The 19,513-nt window shown below is 34.6% G+C and overlaps 1 protein-coding gene across 3 annotated transcripts in view; it reads right to left on the bottom strand.

The window, feature by feature from the left end:
* Positions 1 to 5,086: 5,086 nt before the first annotated feature.
* The window catches only part of Hgf (hepatocyte growth factor), a 62,524-nt gene continuing 48,097 nt past the window's right edge, over positions 5,087 to 19,513 (bottom strand). For 2 of the 3 annotated variants that reach the window (XM_042272930.2, XM_042272932.2), the window contains 7 exons: positions 13,504 to 13,542; positions 12,324 to 12,420; positions 10,593 to 10,667; positions 9,389 to 9,535; positions 8,749 to 8,855; positions 8,480 to 8,625; positions 5,087 to 5,702 (listed from right to left, as the gene is read on the bottom strand). In XM_042272930.2, the coding sequence (XP_042128864.2) occupies positions 5,535 to 5,702; positions 8,480 to 8,625; positions 8,749 to 8,855; positions 9,389 to 9,535; positions 10,593 to 10,667; positions 12,324 to 12,420; positions 13,504 to 13,542 (779 nt within the window). In that variant the 3' untranslated portion in view covers positions 5,087 to 5,534. The remainder of the gene's footprint in view (positions 5,703 to 8,479; positions 8,626 to 8,748; positions 8,856 to 9,388; positions 9,536 to 10,592; positions 10,668 to 12,323; positions 12,421 to 13,503; positions 13,543 to 19,513) is intronic. The other variant, XM_042272931.2, reaches the window with a different exon arrangement.

Here is a 19,513-nt window from a genome sequence, read left to right as displayed (position 1 = left end):
AAAGATAAAGATTCAGTGCTCGACTGGAGTTTCATGTGTTGTTATAGTATTTATGTCTTTTTAATGTTTTATATGTTTAAACCACAAATGAGCACACAACTAATTTATAATCTATTCTATATTCTTTGAGTTCTATGAAGTAAAAGTGAGTTTTATCTGCTGAGTTCTTTAGAATAAAACTTTCACTGTTACTTGTACATGACAAGCTTGTCATTGATTATAAGGGTGCAGAGAGCTAATTTAGGATTGATTAGATGAAGGATGGTGTTGTTAGATTAATGTCAGAGAACCTTGATAGGACTCCTAGACCTAAGCTCAGAGGAAATACAAATTGAAATAATTCTTGTGGGCCTTGGACAAATAGGAATCAATTATAGTGCCCTAGTGGACTGCCCCACATGCATGTGTATACAGACAGCAGTAATTGGCCTCAGTGGGTCGTGATAATAAATGATGTTAGGAGGAGGATATGAAAGGATTCAGGAGAAGTTGAGAGGATGGGTGAATATGATCAAAATATATTATATACATGTATGAAATTCTCAAACACTAAATAAAGGATTTTAAAGCACATATTAAAATATTAGTTTAATTCAGCAACTAAAAATTAACTTCAATACTAACAACTCAATAAGAACAGCTCTAAGAACTCTACAAGAAAGCATGAATGATTTATCATTTTTAAGCATGTAAATAAATAATTATTGTAAAAGTTTAAGACATAATTATTATTATTTTTTTTTTTTTGGTTTTTTTCGAGACAGGGTTTCTCTGTGTAGCTTTGCACCTTTCCTGGTACTCACTTTGGAGACCAGGCTGGCCTCGAACTCATAGAGATCCACCTGCCTCTGCCTCCCAAGTGCTGGGATTAAAGACGTGCGCCACCACCGCCCGGCAAGACATAATTATTAACTAGAGTTTAATTAGAGCAGCACAATACAGAAGAATGAGCCATGCTGTATTTAGGAGCCCAGACTTTCTGAGTTTACTGCTGAAGTTTTTCTGTCTTATTGAGAAACTTTGCAAAATGCCATTTCTTAAAGATTTCTTGATTCTTTACTTGAAAGGAAACATGAGATAGATTATAGAGAAGGAAGTGAATTTTTAAAAATTCATTAAGATTATACACAATCTTAAACATTATACTGACGTAAGTGTGCATATTCTACTTTAAGCATAATCATTAAAATGATCAGCTGTCTTACTATGCCTATCAAGTTATATATAAGAATCATCTGAAATAAAAATCTATATAAGATTGGTTACTTTAACTATCACTGGGTGGGGGGAGAGACAGTATGGTAAAGTTAGAAATAATAATTACAGAGCTCTTGTTTAGAGAGTTAATAATTAGTTTTTCTATTTTGAAGTAAATAAATTCTTTGGAGTCATATGTATTGTGAAATTATTGAGCTCCCTGTAAAGATTCCATAAATTAATTAAAGCTTATGAACAATTTTATAACATATAGTTGTATAAGAAAGTAAGGAACATTTAAAATCTTTTACACAGAGTTGCAAAATACATCATAGTAGCTTTGCCGGTTAGTGGTGGTGCATGCCTTCAATCCCAGCACTCGGGAGGCAGAGGTGGTGAATCTTTGTGAGTTCAAGGCCAGCCTGGTCTACAGAGATCCAGGACAGGCACAACGCTACACAGAGAAGCCCTGTCTCAAAAAAACAAACAAACAAAACAAACAAACAACAACAACAAAAAAAAAACAGCATAGTAGGTTCCTAGCAAATCTAAACAATGACAAAATAATCCTATTTTACGCTTGGAGATATCCAAGTTCATAGATATTAATGATTTTTTGGAGACTCCTGTCAATGCTATGGAAAGAAGTCAGGAGAAAACACAATTTTTACTTGGTTCACAAAGAAATTCTATATTTTTTGTAACAAAATATATGTTATTCCTGTCAATTAAATCCATCTTGTTGCTGCTTACCTCTTTAAGGTTCTAGGACAGTTACATATTTGTCTATACATACAATTATAAAAGAGAAAGGAGACATTTGGTAAAATATTTTATTATTATTAAGAATAATAATATAATTATGGTTATAAAAATAACTTTATTAACTACAGAGAGTTTATAATACAAGCCACCACCACAGTGTTCCCTTTTTGGGGAAAGCATCCAGCTATCCCACTTAGTTGGCAGCTTATTTTGTCCTATTTACATAGACAGAAAAGCTGCGATATCCACAGGACTCGGTTTTCAGCTGCCTAAAGACAGAAGCCTTCTGTGCAAACAGAAATGAACCTGTATGAAAGCGGCACTGTCAAGAGGTAAGGATCTGGGATAGGACAATATTTTTGTTTGTTTGGTTGGTTGGTTTGTTCTTATTAATAAATTTTTGGTGCAAACTTCCAATGAATTTTGAAAAATACATTCTTTCTGGGACTTAATTATGAGAGCTATTCATTGCAAATCACTCATTATAAAAAGGCAAATATGTTGTCTTTGCTCAAGTCCCTTTTATTTTATGAGTTTTCGATAAATGTAAGTGTGTGGTTGTTACATAGAGTGAATGGAAGTAGTTATTTTTGAACTTCATTAAATCAATTTAAGGTTTGCTTATGCTTATCATGAGATAGTATTGACATTTTCTATTTCATGCCCTGTATGTTACAGACAGGATTTGTTTTGTAAAGGAAAGAAAATGCCTGACAGCGACTCCCAGTTCTTGACAGTGCTCTTTTTCAGGGATGTTGTAGCTGGAACATCCACTCTGCACAGTACCCTTGGTACCAGCAAGAAATATCCACAGGAATAAGTGAAATACAGCTTTGCCAACACATGCCATTATTGTGATTTTTCTTGCTGTCTAGTGTTTCTCATTGCTGTAGCTTGAAACACTTAGATAGCAAGCCAGAGCCTGTTACAAAGACCGGCTCACTAGAAACCAGTATACCGAGGACCTGCCCACAGCATATTGGTAAAAGCTACTTTACATTTCACAATAACATTAAAGAAATATACAAAAGAATTATCATCCCTCTGCACAGCAGAGGCACATCACTAAGATTTTAGTTTTACACTTCTATTCCTGCAGACATAAGAAAAATATCTACAATTATAACAGTGTATAACTGTTACTCAGCCAAAACAAAACCACTTGAAAGCTCATAATTCAAAAGGCCCTCTTGTCCATGAGACAAAAATAATAGAGATTTCTAGATAAGTTGAATTTTTTTCTCTTCTTCCTTTGAAATTTATTCATAGAAAACCATCTCATACATAGTGTTGTTTTCACAATAACTGTACCCTTTCCTACCAAGTAAGACACTATAGATCTTGTCCACTGTCAACGCCATCCACTTCGCCCATTGCAAAGAAAACCTCATGGGGAGAGCTGCCTAACAAACCATGTTTGGTGACGTACTGGCATTTGTTTACTTTTTTATAAAATTAGAAACACTGATTACAAAGTATCTGAAAACTTGACTGCAGATTGTTTCTAGGTAATTTCTGTTTCTCTTTTCATGGATAATTAAAACAAAATACTCTGCAAGAAGTATTGTAAAATGTCAGTATGTTAAAGTATTGCAATTATCATAACAGCTTTACCAATATTATTAAATATAGCACTGAAATTTAGACAATCCAATAAGAAGCTATGAAAAGGACTTTAATATTTTAATTATATATCTTTGAAATTTCTGTTTTGTTTTAAAAGAACGTGTTATAAAAGGGAAAGAAAAATGTAATGAATATAAAACGATATGGTCTGGCAATTCATTGGATTTCTCTGCATCCACTCTTTATCAACAGTACCTATGTTATCACAAATATATGTGCATGTGTATATGTGTGTATATCACACACACACACACACACACACACACACACACACACCTATGTCAAAGCTTGTGCAAGAACTTCCGGATTTACTTCCAGAAGTTGTGAGGATGCATTAGGGCATTGATTGAATCTTTGGCCTGTGAATAATTTAAAAGAATTCGACCTCAAAAATGGGAACAATGGATTCAACCACTGAAATCATAACTTTTAATATTCCTGATTTACACATGAAGACTGAGAACTTAGAAGCTGTCTTATTATTTTTTTAATATCCTACCTCTGGATATACAACACAAAGCTAGTCATGGCAAGTAGAATAATAAATATAATTTGAATATTATAATATAGATTATAAAATTTAAATGAATATTCCATGTCATTAGGAAAGAGCTTTGTTAAAAGAAATGAGAAAATATGATAATATCTTTATAGCATATCTGATTTTAGGATTTTTAATTATACATTTTAAAGTAATTTAATTAAATAATTTAGAAAAAATACTTTTTCTTTCACTTCATATTTTTTCCTATTACTCAAAGGCTAATAATTTTTAGGTTGAGGAAATTATTTTCCTTTTTTTCTCCAAAATATTTCAAAGCAAAATTTAATGAAGGGATATTCACAAAGCTTTTCAGACATGGATATTTTATGCTAAATCATTTTTGAAATTTAAGGAAAGTGAGCTAGAAGCCAATCACAGCAGCAAGTTTTAATATTAACCTATATAAATATATATTTGAAGACAGAGACACTTAAATTTTTTCATTAAGACACATTTGAAAACTGAATAAATGTTTTAAGAAAATAGATCAACCAATATCCTGCATAAATAAGTAGCCCAAATTTGGAGGAAAGAAATAATACAAATACACTTAGTACTTTCTGCTTTTTAGGAATTAGAAAGCACACAAAATAACTAGGATAATAAATATAAATAAACATCAAAGCTAGTCATTATTTTATCCTATGGGTCCTATCCTGACTCTGAACACTTTCCAGTGGAGGTCATATGCGATATGTACAGAGGGTCAACACTTATACCTGTACCTTTCCTGAATATTCCCACTGATCTTTCAAAAATCTTAAATTTTAGAATAAATATAGATACATACATCCAAGTATTTAGAGATTACACTAGATACATCATGGTTTAAACTGTGATATGTGCTGCATGAGTACTCAGCCATGTGTTATGGTCATGTGTTTTTGTAAAAGGATGTTTGTGTACTGGTATTGCAGGATATATGTTGCAAAAAAATGAATGGAGTATAGCATGTGCCATATGAAGTGTAATATAATTTAATATAGAGTTACAAGTTAAAAACACAAGGTACAAATTGTTTCGGTGGGGTTAAAATAATGTTTAACTTATGATTAATTCATCATTAAGATATCAACCCTGACAAGCAGCATAGAATGATTAATTAACCTTTACCTTTAAATCTTTTATCGTCTAGCAACTATACTTCTGCATGTTTTTAATCCGTTCAAGTATCTTCAGGAGATGTGTTACTGCACTTACAGGTACCTTAATTCACTTCAACATTTACAAAATAACACTGACAAACAAAACAGAACACACCCATACATTAATGAGTTCCTGAACATTCACAACACTCAAGTAGTTATTTTAGGATTGGTTTAGGTGACATTTTAATCTTGAAGTCTCTGAAATCCTCATGTATTGATGGACGCTTCAAACACACTGGCTTCTTCTATGGCTATTACAACTTGTACGTCAAAATTACTTTGTGTATCCACTTTGCGTAATATGCTACTCGGACAAAAATACCAGGGCGGTTTGGGATGGCACACCCACGGCCAGGAACAATGACACCAAGAACCATTCTCATTTTGTGTTGCTCACAAATGAGTGGGCCACCATAATCTCCCTAAGAAGAAAAGACAGAACAACAACAGAATACATTATTTGGGAGGTAAAAAAGCAAGAATTCTTCAGCAGCAGCATCCACTGCGAACTTGCAGCTAAATGGTCTAGTCATTCAATAATGTCTTTTTTTTTTTTTACATTTTATAATTATTGTGTGTACATCCATGCTTGTGGAGGTCAGAAGTCAACTTATGGGAGTTGGTTCTCTCCTTCTAGCTGGGATTTGAATTCAGGTCCTTTGGCTTGGCCGCAGGTGCCGTACCCCACTGAGCTATCTCTCAGCATTCTCTACCCTCCCGCCCAGTTATTTTCAATTTTATATTTATTTTGTTGTTGATATTTACCATGTGTCGAATATTTGGAAAATGTATAGATTTGTAAAATACAGAGAAAATGCACTTGTAATCACATGATTTAATCATTAAACTTCATTAAACTTTCTCTTCTTTCTAAAACACTTTGCCTTCCTCCAAAAGTTTATTTTAACAGTATAAATAGGAAATCTTTATAATTAAAACAATAATTCTATATAATTTGGAAATTATTTTTCCAAGCATGAAATATTCCTCTAGTCACAGTTGATACTAGTAGTTAGTATAGTTATAATTTAAATATTTTATAATATCATCAGGTAAAAAAAATATGATAAATGGATAGAGATTAACATGTGCATATACACATATACATATTAATATACAAGTGTTAACTATATGACTATGCATGTATTCATACTACACACCTTTGTATAGATAACTGTTACATCTGTACTGTATCACTTTTATGTACCTTGCAGCCTCTTAGGAACATAGTTACAGAGCTGGAAAGATTACTCAGTACTTCAGAGGACTCTTTCAGAGGACCCATATTTGGTTCCCACCACCCATAGAAGGTGACTTAAAATTGCCTGTAACTCTAGCTACTGGGAGCCTGACACCCTATTCTGGTTTCCATGAGCACCAAGCATACATATGATATACATATAAGCATTCAAGCACTCATACACACACATTAAAAAAAAAAAGAACCACAGTGACTAGATTTGGACATCCTTATATAAATAAGAATGTTTGAGATTGTCTTCATTTTCCTCTCAAAGCAATGAAATTTAAAAAAATAAACAAATGCTGCAAAAGTTATTTCTGTATTATGGGCATTCATATATTTTTTGAGAGGGAAATTAAGATAGACCTGAAATCAAATGTCAAACAGTACAGAAATCGGGTTCTTTTGGTTTGTTTTGGTTTTTTGACACCTTCTATATTCCAAACGTCATAAGGTAATAAAATTGAGGTTTAAATAATACACCAGTGATTCCTGACAGGCACTTTTCCAGTGACTTTCTTTGGAGACTTTCTATAGGTGTTCTGTCATGTCCACCATAGAGAAATTCAGGGTCATTGTCTTTAAATATGTTTGACTGATGGAGTAAACAACAGATGCAAAGAGGCTGGGAAGAAAGGAATGAAAGAAGTGAGGGTGGGGAGGAAGGAAAGGTCACACGTGAACACGTGAGTCTTTGGGTGACAATTGTCTTCTGGAAGATATAAAAGTGATGTAAGGCTAACTCTTCTCTGCCAGTTCAGAAATTGTGAACATGGTTAAAAGGACAAATTATTCTAAAGTAAGGAAACTAAGACAGCGCAGATGGATAATGATGGAGAAGTCAACTCCGCAAGTTACCACGTGATAGGTGACGTGGCACAGGACACCCACACTTCCCTCTAGAGGATCCCACAACCCTGTCTGATTCCAAACTCCTGAGCTCACAGAACTCATGGCTTTAAAAAGTATCCTTTCTCCTTATTAAACGTTCCTCTCACTCTGCCAGAATAATGCCCACTGTCCTGAAAGAAACAAATCCAGTCAGACTTTATCTAAAAACTCTGTAACTCAATCAACACATACTTGACAGGAAGAAAATTCCAAAGAAAGTTGTATGTGCCATGCAAATATTTTAGTGTGCTTATATTCTACACTTAGGACATACATCCTTTTACATATCAAAAGTTATCACACTATTGTTGAAATCACCACACAGAGTGTTCCAGCATCCCACAGCTATGAGACTTGAAGAATATGCTTCTCATATTCAAAATCTATCTAAAATGATAGCTTAGCAGCTTGTCTGTGTAAAACAAGGATGGGAACCATGCTAAGCTGTAAGAAGTTGCCTTAAGACGTCAAAATAACCAAGCTATTAAAGTTACTAACATTAACCTTTGATTTAAAAAAAAAAGAATTTCTTTAGAAAGATGAATATCTATCCATAGCACCCTTGAGATCTCAAATCTGGCATGTATCTCCCAATATTAATAATCGGTTCATGCGGGGAGATTCACAAAGATGAACAAATTTAGAAGAGCACTAGTAGACTGATTTGCATACTTCTTACCAGCACCGCCTCCTCTGAGAGTCTGCAGTTTGTATAGTATTCTTTTTAGAGACAAAGACCTTGACTGTGTTTTGTGAATGAAACATGGGCTGGCTCATTAGTCAATTAAAAGAATTGAACAAAAATTACAGAAGGCTTTTTCTATGCTTCCTTCTCTAGGAATGGGTTGGTCTACAAATATTATGATTTAACAAAAATAAACAGAAAACACACAAGAAATTATGGCATTGGCTGTTAAGACATTTTTGTTTTAGTTTGATTTTTAAGACAGGCTTTTGTCAAGAACTTAAAATCTTCCTGCTTCAGCTTCCTAGTTCTGGGATTACAGGAATGATCCACCTGTCTGCTTCCAATGATAAACTCCTTTTTGAACAACCAATTTTTACCTCACATGGTCCTGATCCAATCTTTTCAGCCCCAGCGCACAGTTCAGACTCATTCAGAGTCACCTTCCCTTGATGATGCTGTCGGCATTTCTCATTCCCCATAATATACAGATGTGCTACTCGTAATAAACCATCCGAGTTGATCACTAGAATGGTATAAAAAATATAAAGTTAATAAGAAATGAGTAAAGGCGAGGAAGGCAAGAAATAAAAAGCATCTATACTTTAAATAACTATTGTATTCTGTTGGGTCTTAAAAATTAGCTTACATCCTGTGTAGCCCCAGCCGTAAACACTGCAAGTGGTCTTTTCAGGGATTGTGCAGCCATAATTGGGTAAATCAATTGTACTAACAAAGTCATCCAGGACCGCAGGCCTGAAAAGACAAAATACAGTGTGAGTAGTCTGTGGGATACAACTCTACAGAAACTTGTACAGGAAGTGCCTTGTGCAATATTAAGACATAAGGGAACCTTGACTACTAAAACAAAAGCAAAGAAGGAGTACCTATTTAATTAATAGGACAAAGCTTGGGATAAATTATAGAGGAAGGAGACATTTACTAGTAATAGTCTCAAATAAATGTTAGCTGTGCAAAAAATTACCTTGATTTTTTTCTAAAGAGTCAAATAATTGTTATTAAGCTTGAATTTTAAGATGGTAAGAATATTGTACCAAATTCACTTATTGCTTTTGAAAATCATATCACACCTCTTTATAATACATGTCCATATATATATATATATATATATATACATATACATGCATATAATATACATGCACATATAAATATTACCCTTGATATATGAGATAATAATAAAACTAGATGCTAGAAAAAAAGAAACTAAGCTGAAAACATTGTTTTGTAAATCGAGTTCCCATTAAAACAGAAAATCTCTAGAAACTCACTGAGCAAGCTTCAGCAACACCAGATCTGAGCCCTCGGGTCCATAGACCAGCTGGGAAATGTTGAGGACCTGTTTGCGTTTCTCCTCGCCCCTCCCATGGACATCATGAACTCCAAGCCAAGCTTCATAATCTTTCAAGTCTTTGTTTCTAAGTAGAAAATAAAAAGGCAAATTATAGTGTCTAAGTGTAAATTATTACTAATTTCCACTGTCATTTTAACTTATAAGGATAAAGAGCAACATTTAAATTTTGATCCAAAGTATAATATATAATAACATATTTGTTAAGAGAGATTCTGAATACCACAAATGTATTGAAGCAGAGAAAATGTTGAAGTTGCAGAAATTCAGAGGCTATTGAGTTCATAAAATGTTTTATTACACTTGCTATAAAGAAAGACACCTACTACAAAATCCTCATGTTCTTTACATGAATTTACATTATAATTTGCACATAAATTTTGTTTACTTTCAGCTGTGTATATATTTGGTTTATCACTAAGGTTGAAGATTTTCACAAAAACCATTGGTATGAAGAGAATTAAGAAGTAAGCTCTAGGAAGGCCTCCTTCTCTTTGCTGACGTCATTGTCTTTGAAACTCTTCCCAAATTGGTCCTAAAACTGTCTCTACATACAAAAAGATACAAAGATTCAAGGATGCCTGCTGATTATCAGAAGAAGCATTTCTTTTTTGAAATACTATGTGCAAATGGGAAGTTGGGACATGGCTTTATTTACATAATACAAAGAAATTTTTTTCTCAAGCAAGACTAAGGTCAATCATGAAAAAAAGTTAGCTGAATGAACACTAAACACTGATGAGCACTAAATATGAAAATATCAGTGAAGCCAAACTTTTATAATTAAATTTGAAAAGGAAGGGCAGACAAGATGACTCAGTAGATAAACATGCTTGTGGCCAAGCCTATGACCTGAATTTGATTGCTGAGACCCCATGGTGGAAGCACAGAACTGATTCCCACAAGTTGCCTTCTGACCTCAACATGCAAACCATGTCAAGTACACACACACACACACACACACACACACACACACACACACACACACTTCATTTTTAATTTAAAGTAAACTAAATGGTTAACTTGTCCTGATAAATTCCTGTAAAATAAATGTTCGATATTAAAATCAAATAGAAGGTAGATTTAAATGCCCCAAATAAATGTTGATTTAAAAACCATCTTACCTTGCTGGAAAACATTGCCTTGCAGTAAGAACCCAACTTTCCTTTATCAAGGATCCTCCACAGATATGTTTATTTCTATGAAAAGAGAAATGAACAAGTAACATCTTTGCAGAAAAACAAAAAACAAAACTTGCCTGACAATTAGTGAAAACCTATGGCTTCATTTCTCAAAACTAAATGAACTGTCAAGAAGAATGAAAACAATCTACTCGGAACAACACACAGCAGTGCTTTTGTCTGAGGCTGGTGTTTGGTGAGTGTGGCATCCATGAGTGTTTTCACAAATGTGGGCAAATTTTAGGGCATAAGTTTACAACAGAAAATATAATCACTATACACAAGTATATATTCCCAATGCAAGCATTTATGTTTATGACCACCTACAATGTATGCTGCAAATATAGGATAATTTAAGTGAATAAAATTGTAGAAGTGTTTGAAATTCAGCATTTGATTATGAAAATAATTTGAGATTTCATTAAACAACTCTGAAAAACCATCCAATGGTAGCAATGTTTTATTTTACTTTTTTACTGTTACTCCATTCTCCTTTTCCTCTACCACTATTTAGTAGTTTGGAGTTTTGCTTTTGTGGCCCTGGATATACTAAATGCCTTGCATACACTAAGGAAGTTTTCTACACTGAACTACACCTCCAGCCTCACCGTTTAGTTTTGATGTGATAAAAAGTAGCTGGGTTTGGATAAATTTACCAAGTGTAAGATCATTACTATAGTATTTCACTTATGAAAGCAAAATAATTTTTCAAGATAAATCATGTAAGAATTTTTAAAATTTTGTACAGAAGAATAAGAACTAGTACAAAATCTATAAACCCATTTCTTTTTGGCAGAACTATGGAGAGACTACAGCTTTCCACATGTCACATTTCCAAGGAGGACAGCTGCTCAGGGCTTCAGAGGGCAGCACCGGAAAGTCTCCGCTGAAGGGACAGTTATTTACAGCTTACCACACAGGAGGACGACAGTGTACAGTGAGCCTTAACTCCTATTCTCTTCACTGTGTGTTTTGGAAAAATAACCAAACAGCTGTGGTTACTAAGAACTTGGGTTGAAAAGGCTCTGTGGACTAATACACATAGGACACGAACAATGTAAGTCAGGTTTTTAATTTTATAACACAGATCTAAAGTTTTCTACTATATAACTTGCATACTGATTTTACATAGATCATATTAGCAATTGTTAAGACCTTTAAGAAATAGACATATTAAAAGTTCTGTATCCAAACTGATTACAAAAATCAAAACTACCCAATTGTTATAATAGGTTATTGATTTCCATAATAAAACACTTTAAAATTGTTGTTTTCCCCTTCAGTGATGTTGGAAACTAAAAACATCATTTCTGTGATTGTGTATAAGCATCTTAGAATATAAATTTAAAATATCTTAGATTTGAAAATTAATATATGTACTATAGCTATCATGGTGACATTAAGGTACAAATAGGTCTTTCGTGTCATTTTCTTTTAGCTCATCAGAACCAGTGTCACATTTAGAATCAGTATTAGTGGAAACTTTGTTAAAACTTATAAAGATAATCATGTGTATATATTACATAATCCAGTACACAGTTTAGTAAGGACACAAATCAGTCCTTGATCCTCAGAGTAGTGTCTTGTAAAGGGCACAGTTTTCTTGCAATCTAAAATGAAAATATGCTTTTGCAAATATTCAGAACATTGTGATTTGCGGTCGTGAATAATTACCTGTATTTCAAACTAACCATCCACCCTACATTTGTTCGTGTTGGAATGCCATTTACAACTCGCAGTTGTTTTGTTTTGGCACAGGATATTACAGGATCTAAAAAAACAAGACCACAGAAAACATTTTTCAAGACATTACTCAGTGCCTTTTACTTTTATTAAGTTTTGTGATCGCTAGACAGGTGTAACTAGTGTGACGGGATTAAAACAACATTTGGGAGAAAGGCCACAGTTGTTTGTCAAGCCCATGGTGCTTGTCATCCCCAGTTTTCATAAACAACAACAAAATGCTTGAATAACTTCTTTCTGCCTAAGAAGGATGTGAAAAAACAAAAACAAAAAAACCTAGTGTCTCACTGGGCAATGGTGGTGTATGCCTTTAATCCCAGCACTCAGGAGGCAGAGCCAGGCTGATCTCTGTGAGTTCGAGGCCAGGATGATCTACAGAGTGAGATCTGGGACAGACACCAAAACTACACAGAGAAACCCTGTCTAAAAGAAGAAAAAAAAAGTGCCTCCACCAGCTTCTTATTCTCAGGATTAAGTGAATATCTCAGAAGCTATCATCATCCTAACAGACCACAAGGCTAGTAAAGGGCTTTAAGGCAGAACAGAACATAGAAGCTGTGGAACTGTCCAAAAGCCTGGCCCCTTGTTTCTACCTGTATTAGTCTCATGTCTCTTAGAGGGTGATCATATAAATGTGATCCATTGCATATAGTCTTCCCCAAATTAAAGGTGTGTAAAGACACTTTTAAAAGTTATATGCAGGTTTTTTTTTTTTTACTATTTTACGTCTATAATTAGGGAAATATAAATTTTAAAATAGAGGCTGGAGAAACGTTTCAGCAAGTGCTGCTCTTACAGAGGAATTCAGTTCCCAACACCTACACCATGAGGCATACTCCCAGCTTCAGGGCATCTGACACTATCCTCTGATCTCCTCAGGCTACTGCACCAATGTGCAATCACCCCCTCACAATCACACATACATATACATAATTTAAAAATAAAATAGAAAAAAATACATTGACTTTAGAAGAGATGTTATTATAGTGCCAAATACTTCTCATATAAACCAAAATTTTATTTGTAACTTTTTCTATCTTTATTATATGAAGATAATAAAGAAATCATTTGGGACATATGGAGATGCAATTATATTTTGAATACTACTTACGGTCCAAATTAACAATAGTAGGTGTGGTATCGCCTTCACCTGTAGAAACACATATTATGACACATATCATAATTCATTTATACATATTCATCTATATAAAATCAAACCAAGGCATTGAAATCTATTTGTGATAATTTACTAAAACTATTGACATTCAATTCACTTAAAAATGAATAATTTGCTAACATTATTGACATCAAAATAAATTATAAATGTAATGTGAATTTTTTGAATAATTTTGTCCCTTTCCCTATTTAACGTTGTATCTTCCTCTAGGTGTTACATGATGTGGGAAGGTCTCGTTTGTGACTCTGAAGGCAGCAGTTGTATGTGGCTTCGTGGTCTTTGACAGACTGGATTCCAAACAGTAGCTGGAGATTACTTCATTCTGCAAGATATTCAGCACCGTACACCAAGGCTACTCCATATACCAGCATTCATGTTCATTATTGTTTGAGAGGGGACTTCATACAGACTGACTGTCTTATTTTCACTACAATTCCAACTATTTACTTTTTTCTAAAAGCTTCTCTTATTCATACTTGATTGAGGATAATTGAAAATGCACATGCTTTCTAAAATCTATGCAAGAGTTTAGAAAATAGAAATTAATGTCATCTCTGCAGAAACAGGGTAAATAATTATTTTTGTTGATAGAATATGCCAAAAGTTAGCTTTTCCAGATGTTTGCAAAAAAAAAAAAAGTATGGTAAAAAGAAAACACTGGATACTACACATAACTCTACCTGAACCCTCATGACTTACTCCTTCCATGAACTCTCTACTGGGGTTTAATTGCTGCATAAAGAGAGCTTAGAGGATGCTTGGATTTTGGAAGCACTTGAACAGTAATGAATGAGACACGAGACATTTCCTGAGGCTTAATGTCTTAACTCTTCAGAATTGATGGCGTAGAGTTCAGCCAGGCACGGTTTAGACCCAGCTGGCCGTTAATCCCTGGAAATGCCCTGAGCTCAGATAATCCAGCAACAAAACAATAATGACACATAGACACCTTTGGAATGCAAATGTGATTGTTATTTATGAGAGTACTTGAGAGAATTAATGCACGCTAAAGGGTTTTTATTTATGTTCACGTTCCAGGTCAAGGTATTATAGGTAGATAAAGATACATGCAAACATAAATTTCGTTATTACTGTATGTGGAGGGTGTTCCCTCAGAGTCCACTGAGGCCTGGGTTTTCAGTTCATAATAAAAGCAAGCATTAAAACAGCCGCTAACACAGAAAAGATATTGGCTGTTCTATTCAGGTTAATTACTTGAAATGTTTGAGTAATTTGATATTCATCCTTTATATTGTCCCAACAAAGATTAAGATATGCATTCTATAGTAAATTCCACATTAAATATGATTAGTTCCACAAGTGGTTACTTCATGGTTGTATTTTTATTTAGTTTGAAACATCAAAAGGAATCTTATATCAAAAGTTTTAGTAATTAGTGGCTTAACAAAAATTAAGACTTATTCTGATTCCTCTACTTCAGTAGTCTCAAACTTAAAAATAGGTAGAAATGCCATTGTACAACCAGATTCTGGGGACTGTAGTTTTCTGGGTTTATTTGAACATAGTAAGTTCTTTTGGTGCATCCTGTAAGGAAGACACCAAGAAACTGTCCTCTGGGTCTTTTGGCTCACTCTCAAACACTAGCTGCTCGTCTCTTCCTTTGTTTTCCTTTCTCTACCTCCCTCCAACTCAGATCTGTCCAATTGGGAGTATAAATTTGTTTCCACATTTAACTTAAATACGAAGGGAAGCATTTTACAATTTTATCAAGTGTAAAGGTTTGAAAGTATGTGTGCGATCGTGTGTGTGTGTGTGTGTGTGTGTGTGTGTGTGTGTGTGTGTGCATGCATGTACACCTCTCAACAGCCTCAGAACTATAGTGTATGGGCTCTAACTGAAAACACGAAGAAACCTCATTTCCTATAGTTAAATTTTGCAGCTAAAATTCAAAATAGTATGAATATATCTTGTGTCTCCATCCAAACAATAAACGTGAATATATATTTATAACATGATTATACTGTTTTTTAATATTTGTTTCCTCCATACTATAAAGTATGTGAGGTTTGACTTACCATGGGAAACCTTGATTTGGAAAATGTGGGGATGGGAAGTGGGTTGGGGGGGAAGGCTGGGGGGTGGGAAGAGAGAAGGGGGGGATCTGTGGTTGGTATGTAAAGTGAATAGAAAATTTCTTAATGAAAAAAGAAATAATGTATTGATAATTTTATATAACTACTTGTTGTATAAGCAGTTATATATAATAGTAGCTCAATAAACGTTACAAAAGAATGAATAAATAAAAACAGTTTTTGTACTTATAGGTTCTATTCACAACAGCCCAGTAAAAGTGTTACTTTCATAATAGAATGTTGGCAAATACAGAATGTGTATTGTAAGTGGGATAAGTAGCTTGACTTAGACAATTGTAGAGCCATGGAACTGGTTTTTCTACTTACAAAATCTGAATTGAAATCAACTACTACACTCTCAATACTTAAAATTATTTAAGCAGCATTAAGTGTGTGTGTGTGTGTGTGTGTGTGTGTGTGTGTGTGTGTGTGTGTGTGCATATGCATACACAAAACATATAGCCATTTCTTTGTCATGGCCCATTTGATAAACTCCACACCACACTACATGGTAGATAATATTCAGTAATTTTAAAGAACACAAATCTTTACATGTTTTGTGAGAGTGCAAAAATGATGAATATTTGTCTCTGAGGTTAAATAAATAATAAGAACTGAAATCTTCTAAAGATAAATTGTATTAGCCTTTCAACAGGGAGAAAATGTAAATAAATCCTGGCTATAAATATAAGTTGGAAAAATGACAGTGTAAAAATATTTATTGAAATTAATGTTCAGTATACACTGAAATAAAAGTGAGTTATTGGCATGAGTATTTAAAACAACGCCAGCAACACACTGATATCTTTCAACAGCATCTTGCTGATTTTTGGTTTGCAGAAGTCAGTTAAATACCTGTTTTTGAAAACTTGAAAGTCATGCCTGCTCTGTACCTTAAGCTTATAAATCAATCCACAAACCCTCAGTTCCTCTGATCTATACATTTGTTCAAGGTTGAGCTGGACTTACAGGGAAATCTCTATGATCTAGTTTGAAAACCAGGTAATTTTTCTTTATCCTTCCATGACTGTATACTATGTGATTCCTCATTATTCTTAATCATGGAATGTCACATAAAGATACAGTGAAATAAGACAAATGCTCAGGAAAAGGAGAGATGGGGTGGATGAGGCAGAAATGTGGTAGTGGAGCATGTAAGCCTGGGGTTTGACCCCCAGAACTACAAACTACTTAACACTTTCAATTCTGTTGATTTAAAAATACTTTTTCTGTATTCTAGTCTCTGGTCAAGAAGATTTGTTTATTTTAGTGTTGAAACATGGACGTCATTTTATCCAGAAGAACTTTTTAGGACATATGAAATCAATAATCAGGAAAAATTAAGATACTTTTAAAAGATCAATTAACTTGAAAGACTATAATCAGAGGAAATAAAAATGTAACTTCTTCACAAATATCTGAGGAATCAACTTATTATTATAACTAATTTCCCTGTTTCATGAAACAAGATTGCATTTCCAGGTAGCTGATGAAAAATTTTCTTTAACTCAACATTAATTTTTGCAAAAATTATAGATGCATTTGCTTCACATTTTTCAGAATGACATTATTTCTTCAATGCAATGGTTTGATTTTTTAATTTTGTTATTTGAGTGCATGTGTGTATACATAGTTATGTGTGTGTGTGTGTGTGTGTGTGTGTGTGTGAGTGTGGGCACACAGGGGAACCAAGGACAGTGCTCAGGGGTTGGCTCTCTCCCTTCACCAGGGGATCTGGGGATTGAACTCAGGTCAACAAGCTTGCTCAAAAAGAGCATCTATCTGCTTATCCATACCATTGCCCTGGAATATTCTTTTCTTTCATTTTGTTTTGTTTTGTTTTGTTTTGTTTTGTTTTGTTTTGTTTTTGTTTTTAGAGACAGGGTTTCTCTGTGTAGCTTTGTGCCTTTCCAGGCTGGCCTCAAACTCACAGAGATCTGCCTGCCTCTGTCTCCCAAGTGCTGGGATTAAAGGCATGTGCCACCACCACCCAGTTAGAATATTCTTAAAGTGAATATTTTTGCAGCTATTTTTAAAATACTTACTTCTGATTTGTCTAACAAGAAAAGTATTTTTAAAATAAAGTTCTTACTGAAATTACAAAACTACAACCTTGACAAAGGATTTTTTCATTATTTTTTAATTTAGAATATGTTTGGGGGTGGGAGGTGTGCTGGTGCCTGAGACAGTGAGAGGTGGAAGATCTCCTTGGAGTTGGAGTTATGGGTAGTATTGAACCATCCAGTGTGATGCTGGTCCTATCCAAGAGCAGTATGTGCTTGTAACCACAATACCACCTCCCCAGCCCTCAAAGTGCAACATCTTAAGGTGATTTAGCAGACCTGCTTGCTATAAACACAGTGCTGTTGAAAGATTAGGAAAATACTCTCTTACTTCCTGTTTTCTGACTTAGGTTTTCACTCAATAAAATATGTACAACATATTTCTGTTTCAATGAATATGTATGTATTTCGTTTGTGAGGATCTCCTTCTTGGTTGTGAGACACTGTACATGTCTGAAAGTGTTTCTGATTTTCAGGACTGGTGGGGAAGATGTTGTTTCTGGCCACCCAGTAAACAGCAGCGAGGGAACTAAGTGTCCCACAACTGTAGAAAACGGCCTCCCTAGAAGTGTTTGTGCTGCAGTCACATGTGTACTATTATTGCCTTTGCTACCTTTGTCTAAATTGACTGCCGCCAGCATTTCCCACACACGAGGCAGCACAGCACAGGGACGGTGGTGTCGTCCACATGCTCGCTGACACTGAGGACCAGCAATCATTTCCATCACGTGCCATCTGATATCTAGAGATGGTTTCTCATGAAATTTCCGCCTTTTGTCTCGATGGTTTAATTCCTTTCATTTGTTTATTAATTATATTTATTCTAAAAGGCTGATTTTGTCATTTTATTCTGAATTCTGGCATTTTTATTTATTGGTATATGTCATTAAATATGAAATACATGGCACACGATTTTATGAAGTATATCAAATGATACTCTACACCTATCATTACACATTTGTGGTTGTATTGTGCTCCCCAAAATATTGTGCACCCTAATAAACTTATCTGGGTTCAGAGAACAGAACAGCCACTAGATACAGAAGCCGGAAATTGGTGGCACTCACACCTTTAATCCTAGCATTCCAGAGGCAGAAATCCGTCTGGATCTCTGTGAGTTCAAGGCCACATTGGAAACAACCAGGCATAGTGACACATGCCTTTAATCCCAGGAAGTGAGGGCAGAAAGCAGAAAGGTATATAAGGCGTGAAGACCAGAAACTAGAAGCTTTTAGCTGTTTAAGCTTTCAGGCTTGCGAGAAGCAGTTCAGCTGAGATTCACTTGGATGAGGACTCAGAGGCTTCCTGTCTGAGGAAACAGGATCAGCTGAGGAATTGGCGAGGTGAGGTAGCTGTGGCTTGTTCTGCTTCTCTGATCTTCCAGAATTCACCCCAATAACTGGCCTCAGGTTTGATTTTATTAATAAGACCTGTTACGATTACTGCTACACACATTAATAGTTTTTTAAATGTTATCTTCCACTTACAGATGTAAAGTTGAATCTCCATGCGTTGTAGCATTTTGCTAAAGATTTCAGGTATTCTCCTAGACTTTGCAGAATTAGAAAGTTCACTAAGAGCTCTGCTGCAGCCAGAGGATGACTAGGTAATGTCAGTGCTGGGATGAATCTTTAAGCCCAAACATACTAACACCATGACAATTTACTGCTTTTTTTCTTCCAAGTAGGAAATTTCTCAGGGTAGGGAACACTGTAAAATAAGCACAATCACTTCTATTCTAGAAGAAGGGTCAGGGAAGAGAAGGGGTAATTAGGAAAGGGGAGGGCA

The sequence above is a fragment of the Peromyscus maniculatus genome, chromosome 3, assembly GCF_049852395.1.
Source record: "Peromyscus maniculatus bairdii isolate BWxNUB_F1_BW_parent chromosome 3, HU_Pman_BW_mat_3.1, whole genome shotgun sequence".
Taxonomy (NCBI): Eukaryota; Metazoa; Chordata; class Mammalia; order Rodentia; family Cricetidae; genus Peromyscus; species Peromyscus maniculatus.
This window is presented reverse-complemented; position numbering and strand designations above follow the sequence as displayed.